This window comes from Petromyzon marinus, chromosome 11 (genome assembly GCF_048934315.1).
Source record: "Petromyzon marinus isolate PM22_M1 ecotype Great Lakes invasive population chromosome 11, UKy_Petmar_22M1.pri1.0, whole genome shotgun sequence".
In the NCBI taxonomy this organism is placed as follows: domain Eukaryota; kingdom Metazoa; phylum Chordata; class Hyperoartia; order Petromyzontiformes; family Petromyzontidae; genus Petromyzon; species Petromyzon marinus.
This window is the reverse complement of record NC_133677.1, coordinates 7669694-7696196: the sequence shown is the minus strand read 5'-3', so window position 1 is coordinate 7696196 and position 26503 is coordinate 7669694. Positions and strand designations below refer to the sequence as shown.

At 39.2% G+C, this 26503-nt stretch overlaps 1 protein-coding gene across 1 annotated transcript; it reads right to left on the bottom strand.

Annotated features, from left to right (window-relative positions):
- Positions 1 to 929: 929 nt before the first annotated feature.
- NCAPH (non-SMC condensin I complex subunit H) lies at positions 930 to 26396 on the bottom strand. Its single transcript, XM_032952141.2, has 18 exons — positions 26293 to 26396; positions 24089 to 24414; positions 22265 to 22355; positions 20941 to 21033; positions 20638 to 20767; positions 19966 to 20096; positions 19278 to 19467; positions 17366 to 17460; positions 16182 to 16393; positions 15200 to 15348; positions 14316 to 14422; positions 13414 to 13536; positions 13103 to 13210; positions 12605 to 12778; positions 11968 to 12072; positions 3898 to 3977; positions 3658 to 3733; positions 930 to 3216 (listed from the first exon to the last, which is right to left on the bottom strand). Exons 2-18 carry the CDS (start codon positions 24400 to 24402, stop codon positions 3154 to 3156), a joined length of 2241 nt encoding a protein of 746 aa, XP_032808032.1. The 5' UTR covers positions 24403 to 24414; positions 26293 to 26396; the 3' UTR covers positions 930 to 3153.
- Positions 26397 to 26503: the final 107 nt, after the last annotated feature.

Genomic DNA, 26503 nt, shown 5'->3' with positions numbered 1-26503 from the left:
TTCAGTAGGCTCACATGACATTGACTTCTCCAAGACGGAGGTTCTCTGCAAGCCATCCGGCTACCATGAGAGATTCGTTCATGAGGCCAACCACATATACAAACAGAGACAATTTAAACCGAGAAGATGGATTCTGGCTTAGTAACCATTGGAAAGATGTTATAAACCATTTCGGTTCTTAATTGATTGTATTTTACGGTGACCTTCAGACCAGTCCATTCACTGGCACTGCCTCTTTATACCTTTCACACGACGGTCAATGGTATATAGCATCTGGTATAATAATAAATAGTATAACATTGAAATTGTATAGTGAATATACAGCAGTGTGGTATATAGTAGGGTTGATAGAATAAGACAGTGTAAAATTGCAAGTCTAATATTTTAGTCTAAAGTATAGGGTAGTGTATAGTAACGCATTGTATAATTCAAAGGTGGACGTTTGTCTATGGATATATTATACCATGTAGTTTAGATTGGAAGGTATAATATTGTATTGTATAGTAGTCCAGTTTATAGCATAGTTATAACGGAACACAGGACAGAGCAGCGCACCGTGGCTGTTCTTTTTCTTTCTTTTTCTGTGTGCCCAGCCGCCACCCTCCTCCGATCCGGTGGTGGTGCTGGGTAACATGCTAATTCAAATGTTCATTCCGCCCACACAGCTTAAAAGACGTGGTCCATGCTGGGCAATGTTCACTCAAGCGCTGTCTTCTGGACAGTCCTGTTTATTCATTCACTCAAGCGCTGTCTTCTGGACAGTCCTGTTTATTCACCTGAAGAAGGCTACTTGTGTTGTGGCCGAAACGTCGTGAGAATCTCATTTTATTATGTTTTACTTTTATTATTTTATTTCCATTCTACGTGACTTACCGAAAGAACCAAAAAGAAAAAAAGTGATCAAATAAAACATTGACATGAGACCCAGCCCCAGGCCCACTTGGATAAAAGTTTACTTTTAAAAGTATGAACGGGAACAGTCACAAACCTAGTTACCTGTGATGTTGGAGCTGTATTGGTGGGAAAGAGTGGAAGGAATATACGAAGAAAAATGCATTCAAATGCCTACTTGTGAGCATGCAATCATTCAAACCATTTTTATAAAAAGATACCCTCCAATCTTGCACCTATCACAGCAGTCTATAAATACAAGGCTATATATTTAAGTAAAACAATTGTGCTCTCTTGGCACAAGGCACTATTGAGACTGGCTATTCTACGCAGATACCACATGAAGGTGTAATTGAATGCAGGCTTCAACAAAAAGCACAAGGAGGAATTCGACCCTGGGACAGTATGGCAGGCAGCACGCATTGGCGCAGTGCCACACAGACCATGAATGTTTCCAACATCTACAACCAAAGGAGATATTTTCACATGATTTAAGACAAGCTAAAGTATTGTAAAGCTGCTTGTGTAATCACCATAACAAAGACCCCAGTAGCCATAGGCAGGCCAGACCAATCAAGTTCAGTGCACGAGAACAAGAACACTGAAATGGGGTATGTAATAAAGCTCATTCATTCATGCCCTATACGCTTGGGTTTCTCATGGCGATTTACATCATATCTCACACATTTCAAAGGCCACCCCTAGTGGCAGTTGTCCATGCGGGTGACTCGGTATCTGACCTGCCCGAAAACGGGAATTAGTCTGCCAGTAGGAGGCAATGATTTGCTATGTAGAATCTTAATTGAGCAAGTTGTGGATAAGTTTCGATTTTTTTTTCAAATTTTACCAAAGACGCAGGTACACAATAGTCTATTTTTGCGAATGATGGGGGGGTGGGGGTCTTTAATGTCCACTGCGAATGATGATACCCACTGGAATAATTAAGGCAGCTGTCAGATTCGAACCGCAACAAGTGGTGAACGCGCTACCGCTAGGCCATCTCACTTCCCCACTGAGTAAGCCTTTTCCTTCAATGTCATGGTTGGATATCCGGGGTGTACTGACGTCGATAAATATTTGTGCCAAAGCATTTCAGACATCGCATGTAAAGTTGTGATAGATTGAAGGTGGATATATTGACAAATAAAAAAATGCATACGACTCAAACTAGTGAAAACAGGTCATACATTAAAAAAATAAATTCCTGCCATTTACATTGCAGTATTCACATTTTCTAATTAAACGACTGTATATAGTTAAAGTCAATTACAACTTACTCTCTATGTTTATATAAAAACAGTACTAGCGATGTTTCTTATAAAAATTACTTCCAATGGTCATTTAGCTTAAAAAGTTGAACATAACATGAGAATATTCTTAGCTCTTTCGGTAAAGTCACGTTGAAGGGAAACAATAAAATAATAAAATATATATGAAACAATAAAAATTCTCACGTTTCGACCATAACACAAACGGTCGTCATCAGGTGTCGGTTGGCATACATTTATTTATTTTTAAACGGTGTATTTATTTATAAAAAAAAACGTCAGCGCCAAGCGCAGCGATTTGGCAGTTTATTTAGAAGGACTAGTCCATCTATGTTCTGAAAAGAGGAGGGGGGAGACGAAAATTTAATGTATGCTGTCTGAAAGCCACTGTAAGCGTGAACAATCAATTAAGACCTGAAATGGTTTATCAAATCTTTCCAATTTTTCGTCTCCCCCCTCCTCTTTTCAGAACATAGATGGACTAGTCCTTCTAAATAAACTGCCAAATCGCTGCGCGTGGCGCTGACGTTTTTTTTTATAAATAAATACACCGTTTAAAAATAAATAAATTTATGCAAACCGACACACCTGATGACGACCGTTTGTGTTATGGTCTAAACGTCGTCAGAATGTTTATCGTTTCATATATATTTTATTATTTTATTGTTTCCCTTCAACGTGACTTTACCGAAAGAGCTAAGAATATGAATTACTGCAGTCACGAAAGCTGTAAATCAAAAATATAACATGAGAATATTATTGTGTTATTTTATTTTATCAATTTATTATTTTATTCTCATTCTACGTGACTTTACCGAAAGAACCAAAGAAGATAACAAAGATATTGGCTGTTCAGAATAATTTTGCCTAAAGCCCATCAAATAGAGATTTTAAAACGATGACCCCAAGTATATTCTGTATTACAATAGAAATGCATTGAACAGCAAAGCTGGGAGACTGTACAAGCAGACGTAACATAGTTGTACGTCGGATATTAGCTAAGGTCCTGATTTATTTTCAGGTCCAACAGGTCTTCTTGTCCAGAGATCACCAGGTTCTTTGGAGAGAAAAAAGCAAACATCATGAGAAATACGTACACAGGACTGTTCCCCCCCCACCCCCGAGACACAGCCTCTTTTGTCAATCTTCCCCATGCTGCGCAGGTTCTGGGGGCTATATAATCATACTCCACCACGCTGGTTACCGCGCGTTCATGAAGATGGCTAGCAGATATGGAAGCGTAGCCAACTTATAACAACATGACGCGCATTGTGATCACCCATCAAAGCACAATCCAGGTTCAACCCTGCTTAGAACAGAGATCAAAATTACCTGGGGCATTCCGGGTGATTTGGTGTCAGGCCCTAGACACATACATCAGTCCTAAATACTCGGTGACCTACCTTCCCTTACTCATCGTTGAAATTGCATCCTATGATTTCTAATTAATAGCCGTATGAACAGAATTACAAAGTTTGGTACTGTGTAAAACATGTACCTTTTCATTGGCCAGGTGCAGGAGACAGACAAACGCCATGGGCACCGACAGGTTCTTAGACATGGAGATGGGTAACCTTGGGGAAGCAATATCCACACGTCATAATACAAAGCAGTTCACAAGCCACGGGAATTACTATAGAATGTAAGTAACAATCATAACTGATATAGTGTAACTATAAAAAACATGGCATTATATGGACAATTGAATGTATTTGTGAAAAAGTGGGTTCATTCTCACCTAGCAGGTAGTTTTTTGTACATTTCTGAAAAGAGAATTTCTTTGGAGACTTTTGCATCTTCATTTTCATTCGTATTATTCTAAAAAAGATATAAACATTGATTACAAAAACAAATAAAAAAATGTTTATTCAACTTGATTTGCGGTTTTTAGATTTAAACATTTGAACTGCTGGTTTCTGAATAATGTATAGATTTTGATGAGCCTAAACTGAACTGCAGTTACTGGGACTTAATACATTAAGCCAGTCTTCCATACACTAAATAATATACATGAAACACATTGTAACACGTAGAAATATCCCTCACATAGCCATTAAGAGACTATTGGTTTAAACGTTGTTCTCGAACACTTATAATTATTAAGGATGGAATGGCACACCTGGCCAACCATTTGTTTTCCAGTGCATAATGTTATACAACACACTGTGTATACATTCACAGCCGAGTTCAATTATGGAGAATCCTAGAACCGTTTCCAATATCATTTCGCAACAAATTTTAGTTGTGGTCAGGATTTATAGCGCAGTGCGCTAACCACTAAGCCACTGCTCCCCATATTGTAGCATTATATACACACACTCACAAAGTGTAGCATAGTCAGAACACAATGTTCAAATGGCACATTTTCTCTTGCATTTTAATAAAACAAATATCAAGACACACGTGTCCTTCAGTGTAAAGAATGGGGAGAGAATAAATTAAGATTGGCTCCACATGATAACAGCAATGGATCCTATTTAGATCTACAAGTCAACAAGAGCAGACTCTGGTGTCACAACCAGTCTTCGTGAGCTGCAGACATAAGCAGCCACAAAACCCCTCCAGGAATGCTCCGTGTGGCTTTTTGAAATGGGGTGACTGTTGCGTTAGCGGCACAGAAAACAGCTCAAGGGGGTTTAGGTGGGGTCGACCACATGCACCGCATTCGGGCAAGTTTTGACAAACTCCTTTAACTGCAGCAAAACGTTCGACCACCCCCACCTCGACACATCGCATCCAACCTCTATGTGAAGCTCAAATGCATACATACACACACACACTGAGAGTGCACAAGCTGCGATTTTTTTTGTGTGAAAACCTCTCTCTTGAGGTTGAGTCACAGCAAAACGTCAACTTCTGATGACACCAGGGGGATGAATAGAGAACGTAGTGTGCTGGCCCATGTTCACATTTTCAGGATTACAAAACAAATGAATGATTCATTTACAATTAGACCATTAAATTAATCATAACGTACTTTACTCTTTGGTTCTTTCGGAAAAGTCAAGTAGAAATAAAAGAAATTAAGTAATAGAAAGAACCAAAGAGTAATTTATGCAGTCACGATAGCTTCGAATCAAGTTTATAACGTACTTTGTAAGAGGCATCTTGAAAAATAAAACTATTCATTTTAATGTACTTGTCATCATAAACTAAATATTGATTTTATTTACGTAACAAATATATGTGCAATAAAAGGAAAATAGGTTTGTAATTTTTCACGTCAGTTTTATCATGTTTTGAATATCACAATGGCCGAGGCATCATTCCATGATTGAGGTATGAAGGCTTTGGAAGGCCTTCATCTAGCAGTAAACATATCAAGGCTGATGATGATTTTAAAGAAAAAAGAAGGCAAATCCTCTATCTTAAACCATTTCCAGTGATAAAAAAACTGTTTTAAAACCTAAAAATTGGTAAACAGTTTGTTGGCTGGGATTTCAACAATATTAATCAATGCTGAGGCCAAGTCATCTACTGATGATACTCAGAAATTGACATTGCTAATCCAGGGTTTGCATACTTAAAAAAACAAATGCTGCTTGAAAACATCGGTAGAAAAGCCACATTGACTGAAGAATAAAACTTGAAATTTCGATCTGACCATTTGCAATCTCATATTGCTAATTCTATAAATAGCCAACTTAAGAATGTTATGAAAAAGTCATAGGCACTTCCTTAATGTGAAAATGGATGGTTTGACAAAGTAAAATAACACGTTGAATTACTTCTCATGAACGGTAGAAATAATAGCAACAGCTTGTAGAATTCACAGAACATTTAGACGGGTACCCCATAATTGACTAACTTCATGACAAGTGATTTATGTTCGAACCAAAAATGAAAAGTGGTTTTTAGTCATGCCAGCCTGAGGTTTGGCCGTGGGCTTGGGTGTAGCATTATTTGTAACCCGTGTATTCGGTCTTACAATGAAAAATGATGTTGACAACTTTCATATGGAAATTGTGCAATCCACCACAATATTTACGTTAAGTTTATAACAGTTTATTAAACATTTGTAATGTTCCTAGGTATGCATTAAATGAAGCTGTATTTTCAATATTGGGGCAATGAAAGGGCTGAATGCATCAATCATTACTGCATCGTTAACACAATGGCTTTGTTGTGGTTGGGATATTGTGCGAGTTTAGTACAGTACAATATTGCCATTACTGAAAATTTACAAAGCTTAAAAGAGTTTCAAGAAAACCTCAAGGCTCTCTCCATCGACGAGTTGCAACAGGCCTAAGATAACATGATATATCCTCTTCCATGAAACCTAAGGCAAATAACAATGTTGCGTCTCACTGGGTATGATTAATCAGCAGAAGGCTCCCGCCCGCACCACCCCTCACCCCCCTCCCCATATCCAACAGCTTCTCTATGAACATTTGAATCCCTGGGATTTTATATATTTATTTTACGTTTTCTTTAAACTGTCCCCTTTCAAAGTGAGGTTGAGAACTTTTCATTGGTGGTGTTGGCAAACAATAAACCACGTGCTTTCGCCACACTGTCTTTGAATGATGGCTTGTCTCTCTGTATTGGATGTAAACACAATCCAGCTCAGCTAGATGGAACAATCTTTTTCTCAAAAGCCACAGGTTGACATCGATTGTATACTGCAGCCAAGCTCAGTCAGATAAAGCAAGCATTGTTTATTTGTTCCTGTCTAAGTGTAAATTTAAACGGTTCAAGTTCGACAGGTTATCATCATCCTGACCGTCCTAATGACTCGGGGAGCCATCTTCACTGGCAAAGAAAAAGCGCCAATGAGAGTTCACTCTTTGTTCTGCTTAAAGGGTAACAAACAAAAAAACACCCAGCCCCCACCAGCAATTCTGCAAAAAGTCCTCCTTGAAAACTAATTCAATAAAAGAGAGCACAAACGCTGCTTCTGTTCCCACACTGAAGACGTAATGCACTGTTGAACTCTTATTTATAGCTGTACATTTGTATTTGCACAAAGCATGGCTGAATACAATATAAAACCCACACAAAGACAAAACTTCATGAAGCACCAAGGCAGAATAACAACGTGTTAGAGGAATGCAGTCTCCCCTGATCTGAGTGTTAAATAATACATTTAAAATTGTAAATGTGCACTGCGGTAACTATTAAAAGTTTTTAAGCGCAGCTGTTGGGGAAGTTTTTTTTCCATGCAAACCAAATCTTGAAATTGCCTACTAATCTACACAGGTTATGAATGAAACGCAATGGCATTAATGGTGAGACAAAGACATTTTTATCGCCCTTGCCTTTAATATAAGCTTGCCTTGAAACCAAGACTGTAAAACTATTGGTAAAATGCCAAGGTGGGTTAGAGTAGAGGAATCGAGCACAGCTCCAGCTGAGTTATGAAATTTTTGCCAGCTGCATAATATACAATAAAACACACCACACAAACGTATTATATATCAACGCATTATCAATAATAATTGTGCCTACTTTTAACTTTTTTTAAGGAGAGTTGGCCAATTACAATTCCATTAATTGTTTCGTGTGGAAGGAAATCAGAGAATCCCAGAGAAATTCCATGCCTACAAAGGGAATAACACTCAAAGCTCCATGCAAATAGATGAAATACAGATAGTCCCCGAATTACGATATTTAAATCTTACGATGGCGATACGACAAAATTGTAAAATATTTGAAATTTCGCGCAGCAGGCAAACGCAGCAGCATACGAGGTACGACACTGTACGTTGGTAAGCTGCCGGGATTGTTGTCTGAAAAAACTTTCTATGAAATTGCAGTTCATATAGGTAGGCTAAGAATTTACCTTGTTTTTTTACTTTACATTTTACTGTGTAATACAGTATTGTAATTAATAAAGACATACAGTATATAGTTTATACAGTACGGTACTGTAAATTGCTCTGTTTTGCTAAATTATCACAATTCTTTAAGACTCCTGGGTAGACTAGGCCATCTTCGACACGATATATTTGAATTACGATGGGGTCATCGTAACGCATCTCCATCGTAAGTATAGGACTACCTGTAGTCAATTTGCTGCACTGCCATCCCCTGGCCACATCACAGCACAGTGAATACATTTGCATGACTGAAAAATTCTTGCCTTACAAAGCACTGGATTTGCAGGTGGGAAAATAATTATTTAAACCAAAGTATTGTGTTAAACACAATATTTTATTTATTTTACTTTTGGTGAAACACATTTTAAAACACTGCTTCTACATTCACAAAACAAGAATAAAGCATGTTCATTAAAACTGTCCAGGGTAGGCTAAACTTTGCTGTCAATGACTTTTCCATGATGAGATGACACGGGGACATCGTACATTTTGTTAAAACGTGTCGTATGTACTCTGGCATGGGCCGCTCCCTTTGGCTCATCTTACGCTGTTCTGCACTGCCAAGTCTAACGGACAATCTAAATACATTGGCCTGGAAACCAAATGCCGACAAGTCACAGAAAATACCTCGTACACAATAGCAAGTAGGGAGATGATGGGGCTGTTAGGGATAAATCGATTCAGTTTGGTTTAAACTGGTAATCTCTCAAGCAGCTGATAATTTAACGTATAAAAAAAAATCTTGACAAAACGCCAAGCTTCTGAGAATCCACACATAAATAAAACCCATTGCGAGTATAAAGTTACAGTGAGGGAAAAAAGTATTTGATCCCCTGCTGATTTTGTACGTTTGCCCACTGACAAAGAAATGATCAGTCTATAATTTTAATGGTAGGTTTATTTGAACTGTGAGAGACAGAATAAAAACAACAAAATCCAGAAAAACGCATGTCAAAAATGTTATAAATTGATTTGCATTTTAATGAGGGAAATAAGCATTTGACCCTCTGCAAAACATGACTTAGTACTTGGTGGCAAAACCCTTGTTGGCAATCAGAGGTCAGACGTTTCTTGTAGTTGGCCACCAGGTTTGCACACATCTCAGGAGGGATTTTGTCCCACTCCTCTTTGCAGATCTTCTCCAAGTCATTAAGGTTTCGAGGCTGACGTATGGCAACTCGAACCTTCAGCTCCCTCCACAGATTTTCTATGGGATTAAGGTCTGGAGACTGGCTAGGCCACTTCAGGACCTTAATGTGCTTATTCTTCAGCCACTCCTTTGTTGCCTTGGCCGTGTGTTTTGGGTCATTGTCATGCTGGAATACCCATCCACGACCCATTTTCAATGCCTTGGCTGAGGGAAGGAGGTTCTCACCCAAGATTTGACGGTACATGGCCCCGTCCATCGTCCCTTTGATGCGGTGAAGTTGTCCTGTCCCCTTAGCAGAAAAACACCCCCAAAGCATAATGTTTCCACCTCCATGTTTGACGGTGGGGATGGTGTTATAGGCAGCATTCCTCCTCCTCCAAACACGGCGAGTTGAGTTGATGCCAAAGAGCTTCATTTTGGTCTCATCTGACCACAACACTTTCACCCAGTTGTCCTCTGAATCATTCAGATGTTCATTGGCAAACTTCAGACGGGCATGGATTCCAAGACGTAATATATGCTTTCTTGAGCAGGGGGACCTTGCGGGCGCTGCAGGATTTCAGTCCTTCACGGCGTAGTGTGTTACCAATTGTTTTCTTGGTGACTATGGTCCCAGCTGCCTAGAGATCATTGACAATATCCTCCCGTGTAGTTCTGGGCTGATTCCTCACCGTTCTCATGATCATTGCAACTCCACGAGGTGAGATCTTGCATGGAGCCCCAGGCCGAGGGAGATTGACAGTTCTTTTGTGTTTCTTCCATTTGCGAATAATCGCACCAACTGTTGTCACCTTCTCACTAAGCTGCTTGGAAATGGTCTTGTAGCCCATTCCACCCTTGTGTAGGTCTACAATCTTGTCCCTGACATCCTTGGAAAGCTCTTTGGTCTTGGCCATGGTGGAGAGTTTGGAATCTGATTGATTGCTTCTGTGGACAGGTGTCTTTTATACAGGTAAAAAGCTGCGATTAGAAGCACTCCCTTTTAGAGTGTGCTCCTCATCTCAGCTCGTTACCTGTATAAAAGACACCTGGGAGCCATAAATCTTTCTGATTGAGAGGGGGTCAAATACTTATTCCCCTCATTAAAATGCAAATCCATTTATAACATTTTTGACATGCGTTTGTCTGGATTTTTTTGTTGTTATTCTGTCTCTCACTGTTCAAATAAACCTACCATTAAAATGATAGACTGATCATTTCTTTGTCAGTGGGCAAACGTACAAAATCAGCAGGGGATCAAATACTTTTTTCCCTCACTGTAAAAGTATAAAAATCTAACAAAAACATATCGTGCCTGACGATGTGAACTTTCCTGCAATGACAACCAATCCACACTCGGTTGTGATCATCTCCACGTGTACTTACTACACAGCAGAGCTAAATTAGTGTAATTAAATCAACAGTAGTTAGCTCTTTAATTGATCCCCTTCTAGAAGGCCGAAGTTAATTTTCAAACAAATGTAGAGACACAAATCTACAGATGAAGTAACAAAGAGATACAGATATCTGTGAATAAATAAATCAAAGCAAGGATCCAAAGGCATGGCAGTACTGCAGATAAATAGGTGGAGTTTTGCGAGACGACTCTCATTTGGATGAGCGGAGAGTATATAAAAGTGATAAGACCAGTATTAACATAGGGTCTGAACGTTAGGCTAAAAACCACAGCAGAACAGATGTGCTCCACAGAAATCAAAGATGACCAGATGGATCTCGGGGATTACAATACTTAACTGGCTCAAAAATGCATAGATGAGGAAGGCAAGAGTGGTAACCCCCTTCTCGGACAAGCTTAAATAAAATTTACTCAGATGAGTAGGACATACCATGATACGACAAGGAAACCACGTCAGAAAGATGTGATGAACATGGAAGACTCAAGATGGAGACTGAGAGGCAGGCCTAGAAATAGGTGGGTTCCAAGTGGTGAATGAGGACATGAAGGACTGTGGAGTTTACGTGGACAGGAATGAGTGGAGAAAGGAAATCACCAAGGCAGAACACCACATGAGTGGGAACAATGCAAAAAGAAAAATATGTTGTAGACGTGTGCTAAGATAGGTACACACACCAATATATGTCGAGAAAAAAGTATATACGTTTTAACATTTTTATAAGCATAAACATAATAATGTAAAAAAAAAATCAGGAATGCCCCAATGTTTTAAATATATATATAAAAATACATCAAACACTTTCAACAATATTTGAAAATTCAGGCGTATGTCCCTAGGGATGTGAGCAAGTCAGTGCTCAAGGGAGGGTCTTATTCTTCACGAGGCTCAGCACCTGGACATAACAACCTGCGCTCGGGCACACCAGCCAGACACATGAGACAGCCACCCCCCCATGGCTTGTCATCTGTCTGTACCCCCACCAACACATCCTCCGTAACACACACACACATTGCAGTATCTTTCACCTTCACGCGCCTAACAGACTAAGTCACAGGACTGGTTTGACAGGGATACAGTAAATATATAGTAGTTTAAAAGTGTATAAATAATTTACATCCCTTTGACAATCCACGACTGGATGAAGATCTCCCCCAACACACCTTGGGATATGGTTTGATCATACTTCACGACACTGGTCAGTGTAGGATGATGACTGTTTGATATTACTCACCAAAAATGATGAGTAATATCAAACAGTCGTGGCTGAGATTCAAACGTACGTTGCCAGGTGTATTGTGCAGTGTGCTAATCACATCACCAAAAGCGATACTTAATTAGCAGTGGGGTTTTCTAGTATTACGGCCGCATTATTAAAATATTTGAATGCGGCACCTCTTCACGCTATATAATCCAGGTACCATTGCATTAAAGGTTGTTCATACCATGTCTCCCTCCTGCATCGTCAGCATATTCCAAATGTTCTGCTTCAGTCTCTTGACATCCATTTTCTTTGCCGTTTTCGCATAATCAAGTTGAATCTTGTTAACCTGCCCAGGTCCGTCACACACAAACAAACGTGCTCATTAAAGCAAGTTCGGAAAGCCAGTTTTTTTTACAGAAGCCTTCCTTTTGTTAGGGGATTCAACATGACAATCAAATTTGTGCTTAGTAACAAGCAAACACACATGGATATATTGTTAACGCACACGTTACATCTCGCAGATATGCAACAAAGTGTATTTTACCATATTAAAAATGCTTTATGAAAAGTTTGAGTGCAAATCTTGTCTAAGAATCATAAAATCTGGGTAGCGGTACTCATTCACTGTATGGTAGCTTAGTAGTGACTGGTTTAGGGGTTTTGCAGTTAAGTTAAAACACAAAACGTTATCACACAAAAATATATATTTCTTGGGCATAGCTTATATGTTCTCTTATAGACAATGTGCATGTATCCATAAATGCTGCCCACTAGAAAAAAATAGTTGTTACAGGGGTCTGCCATAGTGGGAATGTGGCATTAGTTGTGGGCATTAATGTAAAGTTGGACACCCAAGGGAGGAGATAGCAGACTCTAACCTTGTGAGGCTCGGCAACCAGATTGTCTCCCCCGTAGGGGGTGGCGTTGTTGTTCATGGAGTCTGAGTATAAGCACATGGTTTGGCTGAAGTTCTGGATCTGGTCTGTGGTGTTAAATTGTCCAGGCTCGTATGCAGGTCCCGCATCGTTGTCGTCGTCGTCATCATCAGCAGCCTGAACACAACACGTGTACATTAGCCTGAGTACATAAACTTCTTACAATGGACACATTTCATTTACTGCCATTTGTGTTTCTGTATTAACAGCACTGTTTGAAACAAATTGTCACGTTTGCTTATTTTAATTGAGAAACCTGTAATTATGTACACGCCATAATTAGATGCTTAACTTGGACTAGGAATCGGTCGACAGATATTAATCACAAAAGTGGAGATGTGCGATTGATGAAGTTTGCCTGTCAAATCCTCTCACATCGAAGTCACCACCTGCTGGCCATTCAAGGACCCCGCCGCCCACCAAGCGTAAACCGTGACTTACCGGCAACGCGGGGCAGTAATTGGCGGCGTCGTTAGCGTTATTGTAGTTGTACGCAGCGATGTCGTCGTCATGATTGCTGCCCATGTCGGCTCGCACGACCCGCATCAGCTGCAGCAACAGAACAACCGTTTGGGAATGGAACAACTCATTCACAAGACTGTGAGGAATGGATCAACCATGGCCGAAGTATTTTTATGACCGTAATGATGATTGATGCCAAGGTGAAGCAGAATGCAAGTACAATACTCTTAACTACCCCAGTGACCTATCATTATTGAACTATGATTATTGGATAAAGGAGGGACACTCACCTTGAGCGAAGGTCTGAGGAACGCACGGATAAGGTTTTCCGGGTCGTAGTGAAAGTCATCCGGAAGGGTCGTTGATTTCATGTTATATCTTTCCACAGTTGTCTTTGTGATGGTTGTAGCTGCCTGCAATGTACATACACGCATGCACATACATCACAAGTATATTTTATCAAGGGCAGTAGCCTTAAATTATTTGGTTACATTGTTTACAGGTGCATAATTTATGCACATTTGTAAAACACTAGAATTTCGGCGGCTTGTGGCCAACTTATTCTAGCTCTTGCGGAGGACTTCTTTGTGCTTCTCGCCTCGCCCATCGCCCCCACTGATGTTCTCTTGAAGATACTACTGACTCTATTGTATGTTGGGTGTGTTGGCATATATGCCTGCAAAAGTAATTTCTTTTTTTGGGGGAAGGGGGGGTGAAATAATATTTTTTTGGGGGGGGTGGTTGACAATTGTTGTAAACCTGTTGGATCAACTTTTTATGCCCACATTTGGGGGGGGGCACTTTCTATTAAAAAAATCATTCAAGCCTCCTGAAAGGCTCTTATGTGTTGCCGGACAAACAGAACGCTGGACTTTTATAATAAAAACGCTCAATAAATGGAAATTATGTATTTCTGGATAATGGTTGAAACAATAATTGAATTGATCATACTGGTTCAGTTGAAAGCTCTCATGTAGTTTTAAATATGAACATTGTATTGCATAACTAAAAACTTCCATTTACTAAAAAAAAAAATCCAATATACACTCTTCTCTATTTGTCTGCAAAGAAAGCATATTGAAAAGCAAAAACAAGTGATCTACTTTGAACCACTGAAAAACACATGTTTAACAAAGTTTCATTTAATACAAAGCACTGTAAATAAAATCTAACAATAAAACTGCACACAAACCTTTGACTGCTTGAATTCATTCAAATTGATTTCTTGGTCAAAGTCGAGACTGAACGTCTTCTTCACTTTAGGTATTTTAGTTCCATTTTTGTCAGTCAATAAAGAAACTGTAATGGACAAAAAACCACACGTGACATTAAAAAGCCCACGCAAATATCACCGCAGCAATTAAGTTAAAACTCTACAAACTATCTTCTTTGGTTCTTTCGGTAAAGTCACGTAGAATGAGAATAAAATAATAAATTGATAAAATAAAATAACACAATAATATTCTCACGACGTTTCGGCCACAACACAAGCGGCCTTCATCAGGTGAAGGGACGAGACTGTCTGGAGGACAGCGCTGTCCAAAACGTCGTGAGAATATTATTATTTTATTTTATCAATTTATTATTTTATTCTCATTCTACGTGACTTTACCGAAATAACCAAAGAAGATTAATCCTTGCAGTCACGAAAGCTTTAAATCTACAAACTATCTTTCGGTGTACAGTATATGTGCACAGCACAATCATTCAATATTTTGAAATGCATGTCACTCCAGAAAGGAGTCCTCAATTTCTTACATATACAACTACTTCTGCAGTCTACTATGAATACATTTTGTAAAAACTATACACACAATTCCCCAAACTACCAGTTTTCCCACTCATTAATTGGTTCAACCTCTAGAAAACTGCAGAATCAATATTAACAGCTAATATATACATACATACACAAGAATATCTACTTTAACAATAATGGGATGTGAAGAATATAGATGAGATGCACTACTATTACAGAAAAAGTAACCACAGTTGAGGCCATCAGATGCAAGTGGAGAGTTGTTTTTGCCATAACATATCAGTGATTCACTCATCAGTACATTACACATGGCCACTCACCTTTACATGTGGGCTTAAGCCTCCAATGGTCAGGGCCTGCCCAGGTTGACAGTAACTTGGGATCAAAGTAAGAGTATTCGCTGGGCTGGAGAGACAGCTGTCCTCGCATTGCCTCAATGCCAGCATTCTCAATCCTCATGACAGCATTGCTGCAAAATACAGCTAATTATTACTCTCAAAGGAAAACGTAAACGGACATTCAATACTTAAATAAAATTAGTCTGACTCCCATCAGTGAAATCAATGACAGTTGTTTTTTTCCCACTAAAAACCTGCAATCGGTCCTTTAACTAAAGACCTTAGGAGCCAAATGTTTAACAGAGTCCTGTGAAGTCCAAGAAAGTATTGCTCACCATTACATGAAGTAATTGATGAAGCTAGTTGTAATTACTGGCAAAACGTCGTACTCAGATTGTAAATGTTGTGGCTTGGCTCTCCAACACACCGGTATGCTGTACTAGTGACGAATTGGCATGTTCTATTTACGCGACAACCATTACTAGTTGCCTGTGTCGGGTTGTTGGAGGGTTTTAACGACACATATTTATGCGATCTAACCCAAAAAACCTCTACTATTCACACAATTAGATACACAAAAATGAGTATGTATAAATTATGTCCAATTCGTGCAATTTTTTTAATTTTATTTGTCATGATCAGCACAATCAAGACAGACTGAGATATTATGAGACAGCAAAGAAAGGACAAATCAAACAATACAAATTAGAGTATAAGTAGGATCACAAAGTACAAACAAGATAAAAAGACAGCATAGAGATGGGGAGTACAAATGACACGTGAAAGACCATAACAAATCGTGACGCATAATTATGAAAATTCTTCAAATTACTGGGATTTTAAGAACTAAAGCCCCTAATGTTGTTTGTCCAAGTGACTATGCTCTCCCATTCTCGGTAATAACACAGGAATGTGGTGGTTCCTCCCGCTGTTGTGTGGTCGCGACGGTTTCGATGTTTCACACCTCTTCCCAGCCACGGCAACGCAACCGCTCCTGAATTCGTTGATCGTCCCGCCCTCGCCGTTGTCACCATTGAAATCGTCTCCCACGACCCCGAAGTCGCCGCCGCCATCGTTGTCGTCATCTTCGTAGTCATCTTCTAGGGGTTGAGGCTCCGCATCCATATCAAAGGCCAGACGGCCGCCTTTGAGCTTTTCTAGCATGGCCATGGCATCCTGTGTGAAACCACATGCGTAAGCGACACTTCCCAGAAAACTATACTGAATTTTATTTTATTTTACCAGGTAAGGCCCACTGAGCTATGTAGCTATTTTTCAAAAGCAACCTGGCCACAAATGATCGCTCAACGAAGTGGCTTATCATGTAGAGGTTTATAGCAGCCAAATACTTGAAGCGCATGTTTCTAAATGCAGAGGGAGAAACCCGGAGGACCCGGAGAAAAATCCACGTGACCACAAGGCTGAGCTGAAGGGTTATGAAACACCTCACCCTTATCAAAGAGCTGCAGATGTTAATTTTGATGAAAGCAGTAATGTACTGTAGCATATTCTTAGCTCTTTCGGTAAAGTCACGTTGAAGGGAAACAATAAAATATATATATAAAACAATAAAAATTTTCACGACGTTTCGACCATAACGCAAACAGTCATCATCAGGTGTGAAAAAACCAACGGCAAGAAACATTTTATTGTTTCCCTTCAACGTGACTTTACCAAAAGAGCTAAGAATATGAATTACTGCAGTCGCGAAAGCTTTAAATCAAAATTTGTACTGTAGCATATCAATATTTTAACAAAGATACAGCATAAGTTATATCTAGGTGTTTTAAATGACCCACTGTAATTTTAGTCAGCATGCTGGGGCATGCCTATAATCCTGTACTTTGGAGACAAGGGTTGGTGGAACACAGATTTATATAACTCTAAGATTCCAGTTAAACCTTCCTTGACACATAAATTATATACTTACATCGTGAGAAAACAATAAAATCACTATTCTATTCTGGAGAAACCTCCAACATCAATGTCTCAAGGGCGGCCATACGCTGACTTCATGTGATGTCATGTAATGTAATGTGATGTCATATGAAGCATAAAACACATCTACATGAATCAGAGATGAAAGGCCCAGCTGATTACCACCAGGGTCAGGGTTTTGAGAAGTAACTTTTAACTGCAAGCACGTACCAGTTTTGAAGTATCATTATCACACTGATTGAACAAGAAAGAGGCCATGGAAGGACAAATCATCTTGTCCTCAAATGAAGACTGCTGCAGAATCCCTGTAATGTAAAGCACTAGTTAAAATTAGGAAAGAAGCCACCCTTTCAAAAGGTCACCATTTAAATCCAAACACTGTATGGGTAACATAAATGAATTTGTACAACAAAATATGTATTGCTGGTTCAATTCAGAGTAGGTTAAATTCCAAAAATGTTTCAACTTGCTAAAACAAGTACACGCTGCAGACAGAATTCCAAAATGTGTTCCCCCTTCTAGATGTACGACTGATTTGAATTACATTAACTGTATTAGACACCATTGCCAGCGGCACATTTTATGGTCGATGACTGTTTCGTAAAAAAACAGCCCTGTTTTTGCACTGGGCAATACAAGTGATCAACAAGACATTTCATATAATGATAAACTGCTTATTATTAACTTAATGGGCTCAGCCCGGAGTGCATAATTATTTTTACATAAGATTAGATTTTTCACTTAACTTTGACAAATATAAAATAAATAATCTTGCCTCCAACAAACATCTCGATAGCAGGAAACACAGTAAATATAGTGTGCATTAGAGGTCACTTTAAGGGAGCTCAAGTATTTTTGTGATGCCACCTTCTGTGGGACATTTTATAACAGGGTGATGCAGTGGTCTGCAAAAGTACAGTGCCATGTTGTTAGACATGACACCAAAAGCGCAAATGGAAAAAAACATGATAAAATAATAATAAACGAAGACTGTATATTGCATGCAATATTGACCAATGCTAATAGAACAAATGAGACAACATATGAGGGTCAAAAAAAGTCAGTAAAACAGCAACAACAAAGGTTCTTGAATAAAATGATAATCCAGAATCATCACAATGCTTGGAATTGCAGGGGGATAGGAGGTGAATTGTCACATGCTGGGTATTTTAGGTGGTTGCTTTAATAGGCTGTGTACAACACATCTACTTTAAGGTACTAAATACTGCAGGAAAGAGATAATTAAGTGTCCATATGGATAATATTTAAAAGATAAAAATGGGAAAAAACAAGTTCACATTTTCTTAAAATGAGTCCTTAGTTATGGAAGACAAAGCAGTAAAACATTATAGGTGAATAGGTTTTTGCATTATTACCCCAGAACACCTATGATGAGATGATTCATATCAAAAGTTTCTCAAGGTGTTACATTTAATAAAAAATGTAAGGTTATGGTATTCCATGCAACTGGGTGTACGTGGACCCTCCTAGACAAAAAGGCCAGTCCTGGAATGTACTGTATGCCATGAGGCACACCCTGGCACCGCAGACGGTAATAACAGTGGCTGTCTATGGCCAGAGAAGAAATCGGACAAATCCAATAGAAACCGCACAATTTCGTCCGCTTATGCAGGACCGGACAGGCACAATTCCTAACAGCCGATTAGTCATTTTTGAATTAACAAAACTCATTTTTTGACTTGAAAACACTCAACAATTATTTCTAATAACAGGCCTATCAATTAAACCTTAATCCTACTCTAATCTTGCCTCCAACAAGTATGCATGCATGTACATGGAAGCCCTGTTTTAAGTCCACTTCTGGGTGAAGGCCTCCCTACACTATCCAGGTCGTGTGGGTTATTTGACCATAATTTACCATGCTGGAGCAATACGTATTGGTGACGGAAGGGAGTGTAGTATAGTACAATAATCGGTTTACCTGCACTGCTCTCTGCTGACAACATCGCCCCACAGCACCACGTGTAATACCTGTTTTACCCAACCTTAACCTTGCTTAGCTTCCAAGCTCTATTGAGATCGGGCTCATGCCATGCAATTTGGTGATAGAACAAGCCTGCAATGCTGTAAAATTACATTGATGTGGCACCGATATACACACCGCGTAGCTCAGAGAAGTCGGTGAGAGAGCTAATGGTGGGCGGCGTGGACTTGGAGTTTACTCGTAGCGGCACCAGGTCGCAGTCGAACAGAAGATTACAGCTGTAGTCCGAACACTTGAGGTTATTCAGGAGGAGGCCCATCGTTCCACACTCGTCGTACGAGGTACCAGTCTTCAACAACGGCTCACACTGAAAAGTGGGGGTGGGCAGGAGGGCTACATGAGTTGAGCACGGAGGAACGGGAGCAATAATTCACGAAACATGGTGTTTGCAGCTGTAAAATACATTAGAGGGTGTAGGGCAAAGAAGACCTCGGTCAGTACTTGTCGTTTGAAATCGAATCATTAAAATTTTACACAAAGTTGTGCACTCATAACTCCTGGGGTTTTCCATTACCCAAATGTCTAAAACAGAGAATATACTTTTAGAATTTTAAGCAATTGCCACTTAAACAGAATTAGCGATGCATTTGTGTTATCATTAAAGATGCCATTGAAAATATATTTAAGTTTAAAATGTATTATCAGTATGCACCATCAACACGTTGGTCCAATAACCCAGCACTCACTGGTCAATAGTTCATTGTAGTAGAAAACTTGTTGGCTCAATTCCATGGTCCAAACAGTGCTCAAATGCTCAATATATGTGCATCTATGTGAACTTGTATGTGTGCAAATGCAATCCCACCTTTTCCTCCACATCAAATTTGCTGTTTGTGATTTTGTCCAAATTCGTTTCGATATTCTTCACCGAATTCTTCTTCCTCTGCTTCTGCTTGCCCTTTTGTACGCCGTTTTCTGGGTTTTCTTCTCCATCACCTATACAGAGGATACAGTTTATGAACTCAAGATGGTCTTATTTGTAATCATATACAAACAGTACAAGATTAATAAACACTCTCTAAGCAAAACTACAATTAATCAAATCAGACAACGGATATCCTTTGCAATGTACTGTAGCAAAATTCCCTTTTTTCTGCCTGTTGCTGAATGAGGGCCTCCCTAGGCATGGGGTTGTGTGGGAGTTATTTGAGCATAATTTTCCCACTGGTCAGTGTGAGTTGTGGAAGAAAGCATAAAATTATAGTATCAAAATGAGATGCTGCTGCATTGCCCTCTGCAGCCCATAATGCCAAAAAACATATGTGGTTTGGCAAGGTGATCAACCATCAAAAACCCTACCCCGATTCAACCCTGCGTAACGTCACATTCGTTTGTTCAGAGGCAAATATACAGTACACATTGACTAGTAAAGCATTTCACTTTACGCAAGCTTAGAAATGATTTTATCTAAAGTGACACACATTTCCCTATGTACATCCAACACCTTAACAATGGGGATTATGACATGGGAGTTCACCTGTTTGCTGCTCATTTGAGGTTTGAGAATTTCCAGCTATGTCTCCCAGCATCTTGTAAGCATCGGCGTGCACGGAATCTACTCGCACTGCGTAAATTTTGGTGCTGGCATCCAGTGTCCCTGCTGCCATCTGCAATGGCACATACGGAAGTTTTTGGTGTCAATTGAAATATGTAACATGCAGAGCTTCCAGAAAACTTTCAAACAAAAAACAATGTCTGTGAACAAGTCAATACCAAAATCATCACCGACAACAAAAACATATGGCTGGAATATAGTTGACCGTAAAATGCCATCGTATACCTGAAAGTTGGTCATTTCAGTTCCTTTTTGTTTACACAAGTCGGCCATGTAATCGATCAAATGCAGGCCAAAAGCATTCTTGGTTGTGATTTTCTGAAGAAAAAAATACAAAGCACAGTCAATCATTAATTGTGAAATATTGCAACATAATGCAGTCAACGACTATGATGATTGAATTTGCGCATGATGATCGGGAACTTAGTTACCATCATATATATTTTTACAAAACTATATAAAATTTCACGCGGATAATTATCACGATATCAGCTTCTCTTAAGTTTGTAATTGAATTTCACATTTTTATCAACTTGTTTTTTGTGTATTTTTAGTATGAATTGGCAAACTAAAAGTTATTCATATGAAATTCACTCAAAGCAAGCCTACCATAAGTCTTCTCATCATTTTAACTTTATAATATATAATGCTTATAATGCATGTGGGATGTCAGTTACACAAGATTTTATTAATCGATGAAATTACGTTCGAGAATGAGGACATCATATAACCATCATGCATTCAATTACTCCGGAAAACATTTAACAAAACACTACTTTTTTTATTTTAACTATTGTGGACTTTAATTATTGGAAAAGTAAACAAATGGAAGGCATATTTATCGTGGATCATGTATCATAGTACCGCCATCTCATGGCAATCCTTGGTATCATACAGCACTAACTCGCACAAACATGTTCCTCTACAGCAGTGGTTCCCAAATTTTCTGGACCCGTGGACCACTGTGAACTCTCAAAATGTTTGTGTACAAGTAAAAATTACAACGTTTTGTGGATAAAAATCATATCTTAAAACATTTTTGCGGACCACTTATTATGGCCTGGTGGAGCAAGACCAGTTGCGTATCTCATCACATTCACTTGGATATTTTCTAACTTTGTAAGCTCACACTTTCATGTCATATAGGACATATGCAAGTGTCCACAGATCAAGTAAATATATCAAGATGAAACAAAAATTAAGTCTAGAATTGAATGGTCAAGGGAAAGTACAATTATAGGGTGCATTAAATTGTTACGTACATAGTCCTTTTATAAATCCACTGCTAGATGAGGGCCTCCCCATGCCGTGTGGGTCGTGGGGGTTATTTGATTTAATTTCACCATGCTGGTTAATGCAGATTGACAATGTAGCCTACATCACCTGTTTTACGCAAGATGGTGACCCATCTAAGCACGAGTGAAGCACAGCCCTGCTTAGCTTCTGAGATATGAGATCATGCACATTCCTGACAATTTGATCATCAGCTAAAGGATATATACTTGAATATGTCAGAGACATTCTCGACACCAGTGCATTGTACACTAACATTTTCAGTTGATAGTTTGATGCACGTGGAATAATGCTCAGATAGCTGAGCGTTGGTCATCCCACCAGGCAAGGTCAATAGAGATCTGCGCCTGCACAACAGATATAAAAATAACAGAATATTTCAATGCAACATCACATTATGAAGTTGCTTATGTTATTGCAACTGGAAAATCCAACCATAATAAAAGCCTAATGTGGTTATTATACATATCAACTAGATCAATAAAAATACAATCCTGGCTCATTTGTGAATTATAAACATTGTGAGTTAAAACTGGCTAATATTTTACGAATGAATTAGGATGCACTTAACACTGACGTTATAGTTTCCGCACTGCCATCATATGGATCCCAAGTCAGCACACAAACTTAAATTTGACAAATTAACAGCACACTTTGTAATTTTTGATTTAAAGCTTTCGTGACTGCAGTGATTCATATTCTTGGTTCTTTCGGTAAAGTCATGTTGAAGGGAAACAATAAAATAATAAAATATATAAAACAATAAAATTCTCACAAAATATATATAAAACATTGTTTTATATACATTTTATTATTTTATTGTTTCCCTTCAACGTGACTTTACCGAAAGAACCAAGAATATGAAGCACACTTTTTGTTGACATTACAGTGCATAAAATATATAAATTAATACATGTTAAGACTCAATATATACAAATATACACAAATAGAAGCATAACCAAGCACACTTCAACACAGCAGTCATTAAAAACTTTATTATCCAATCATAGATATGTCCAAAATGGGACATCGACTAAATCATATTGGGATGTTTTAATTGGCTGATTTTATTTAAGTGTGTAAGAAATATTCTGTCTCAAGATGATTTCGAAGAATGACCCGTGGAGGGCCTTTTCTTTCAAGCAGCTTAGGGCTGAATGTTAAAAAATTAAATAGACAACAAGTTTAAAAACAATGGCTCAGTGACTTGATGGCTAAATGTATGTCAGTCCTGAACCAGCAGTACTGAAATCCTGGGTTCCAAAACTGTTAGCTGCCAGTGATGACATCATACTCTCAAGTACAAGAAACTTTTGATCTCAAACCAGGCACCAATGACAGCACAAACATTTGTTTGTCATTTAAGTTTAAATATTCTGCTATAAAGATTAAATATTCCAGTTTCATTGTCCTGCGATGGACACTTTTGGCAGGGTAAATAACAAGGTGCACCAGGACAAGTACCTTGTCCTTGTAAAATTACTTAACAAGTCGTGCTACAAATTCTGAGGGCCATTCTTTGTCACTCCAGACATACAAAACGGAATATACCTGGGTAAAATCGATATATTATTTATATGGAACCATGTGGCATGGTAACAACTTCACCTCCACAATGGTCATCCTCTCAGGCATGTTTCCTTCTTTGGCTGCCACGAACCAGGGTAGACCTTCAGCTTTAATTCCTTTTTAAGATATCCTGCCCAAGCCCACTTTCTGGTCCTAAAAGTCAATAATATTCTGTAATCTGCATATTCACTTATGCACGCACTTCACTTTGTCCCAATTTAATTAACAGCATACATTGGTTCATATTTCTTTAGGGCTTTTCAGATTTTGTTCGAAGTTCTTGGTCAGAGTCCAAGTTCCGATGCATACATGATCATGGCTGTTCAGATGTCTGATGAAAACGTACTTCTTCAGAAACATGTTCCTTTTTATAATTTGATAAAAAAATGCACTCCAACCTGCATTTGCTTGCCTCTTTCGTTCATTTATCCGCCTTAATAATGCAGATTTCTAGCTGGTATATCCGAAAGCTACAGATTTTTTTAAAATTCACGTCTACTCCAGTATTTACCGGTCTATGGTAGGCGAGATGGGGCTCACCCCTCCCTTCTGTTGCAGCTCTATCACCCGGGACTTGCGCCTCTCCTTGCGGTCGTCGGCATCACTCTTCTTGCTGCCGAGGAACAGGGGCGAGTTGGCCACCGATCCATCGTCGCAGCCGGGGACATTCTGCTGCCGGTGCGTGGCTGGCGAGAGGAAGACCCCTCCGCCGGATGTCGTTGCTCCATGGATGCCAGAGCCCGTGGAGCGCCGGGGAGTGGCGAACATGTCACCGCTGCCCGGTGTCAAGAGCAGGTTGCGGTAGCGCACCTGCGGAGAGCTCATGGCTGCAAAAGCCTGAAAGGTTCAGAAATACCAGTGTGAGTTCATGAGACACACTGCATATTACAAATGAATGTGTCTTATACACAAACATTTAACGAAAATCAGGTTACTGTGTGCAACAATCACGTTGTGTGTCAATGGACACAGCTAGTGGGAAAGCAATGAGGCTCTCTCACCTGTATAAATACTATATAGGAGTGTAATTATTGCCAGATGATATTACGATGTATAAAAACTAACTTCGCACCGATGTGGAGGATTTTAATAAACAGTAAAGAGTAGGTATAAAGTATCTTCACATAACGGTAAAATTAAATTATATTGTCGTGTATATAACAGGCCTGACTGTTGATTAACCTAATTCGGAACTTATCTGTGATATTATTACAAAACACAGCTCGGTAATATTACAGAAATCAATGACAGCACAAATATTAAATGTACACAAAATTGGACATTCCACAATCCCATGTCGATCCATAATGTATCTATCCTTTAACTAGTTATTTTATAAACAAAGCGTAGCCTAGTAATACAATCTAATTTAAAACAAAAACATGGATAGAGCATTTAGGTGGTATTAAAACGACAGCACACGTTAATTATAATGCGACGCAATGAGTGGGTTTTCCACATTGTTATTCCAGGGAAATTTAATTCATAGAATATCTAATAAACTGGATATACAGCCCTTTTGTTAATATACTGCTGGATGAGGGCCTCCCTATACCGTTTAGGTCATGGGGGCTATTAGACCAAATTTCACCACGCTAATCGGTGCGGGTAAGTGAGAGGCAAGGAGCGCAGACGTACGAGCATAGCACAATGCAAATTATATTCCAGCACTGTCCCTATACTCTCCACAATGTAGCCACACAGCAGCTGATAGCAACGTATTGTGCATGGTGGTTGCCCATCCAAGAACTAGACAGGCTCGAATTTGCTTAGCTTTCGTGATCTGGCGCATTGGGTCATGGGAAACTACCGTTGTAAAACAAAGCACAGGCTTAGTGTGATCATTACCTGAAACAAAAACGATATTAAATGAGATGTCGGGTGTGACCAAAACTAATAGCACTAATGTGAATTAAGAGACAAAATGAGTAGGAATTTAACTTTTCCATTGCAAGGCCGTATTACCCAGAGTAGTTCAGTTCAGTTTATTTTGGTATAGCCCTGTGAGCCATCCGGGCTCTTGAATCGGGTGCAACCACAACAAACAAAAAAACACGAACAAGAAAAACATCTTAAAGTGACTATGTGACTGTGCAAACAGAAAATCCATGGAAAAAAACAGCAAAATATTCCTGAAAAAAAAGCACCGTCCACCAACGCTGTGTGCAAAAACTCCCAGTGGGATGCAAGTCAAACAACAATAACCACAAAAACTTAGATTAAGGCCATCAGTCTAACTCCGTACTACAACAAAACAAACATGTCCAAACCAAAAAACGTTTTCCAAATCACCAAAAAATAAAGCCATAATTGCAACGTAACAGTGATCACAAGGACTGTGACCGAATTTTTACAATAAACTACATAAATACGTATATGACACAATTAATGTGATAAATAACAAAGCAGAGACTAGCGATATCCAATTTAAATAAAACACGCTAGTAAGATATGTATTTTGCGTATTTAAAATTCCGAGTACAAATGTCAAAAAAATAATTATAAGAGACGCTCATACAGCACAATGTTAGGCCTCGTCTAGGCTGGCGGCCGAGCCGCACTTCGACAGTTAACGAAGCAAACATCGCGAGGCTTATCCCCGTCACGGACGACGCGATTACTTGTAACGTGTCACGCCACTAAGGAGCGATCGTAAAGTCTTATTTGTGATACAGTTTAATCCGTGTGAATATAAATGCGTTAAAAGTCTTTTACCAGACGGAACGGATCCGAGTTTGAAAATCGCGCACGGCAGCAATGCGCATGCGCGGCTACCGGGTTTAGATTTCCCAGCGCCGACAGTCCGTGTCGGGGCCGGTCACGTGGGTGAAACCGTCCAACGGGGACGCGGCGGCGCCGCCAATGCGGTGTATGAAATTTGAAAGTGTATGCGTGAAAAGCGCGGGAAAAATGTTTTTGTTATAAG

What these genes read in the sequence shown, in the direction of transcription:
- NCAPH (XM_032952141.2), bottom strand. Translation starts at nt 24,402, where the DNA reads ATGAGCTCTCCGCAGGTGCGCTACCGCAACCTGCTCTTGACACCGGGC. An exon ending in ATCTCGCCTACCATAGACCG is followed by an intron (nt 22,356 to 24,088) that starts GTAAATACTGGA and finishes TCTGTTGTGCAG; the next exon opens with GCGCAGATCTCTATTGACCT. An exon ending in TCCTCAGACCTTCGCTCAAG is followed by an intron (nt 13,211 to 13,413) that starts GTGAGTGTCCCT and finishes CTGTTGCTGCAG; the next exon opens with CTGATGCGGGTCGTGCGAGC.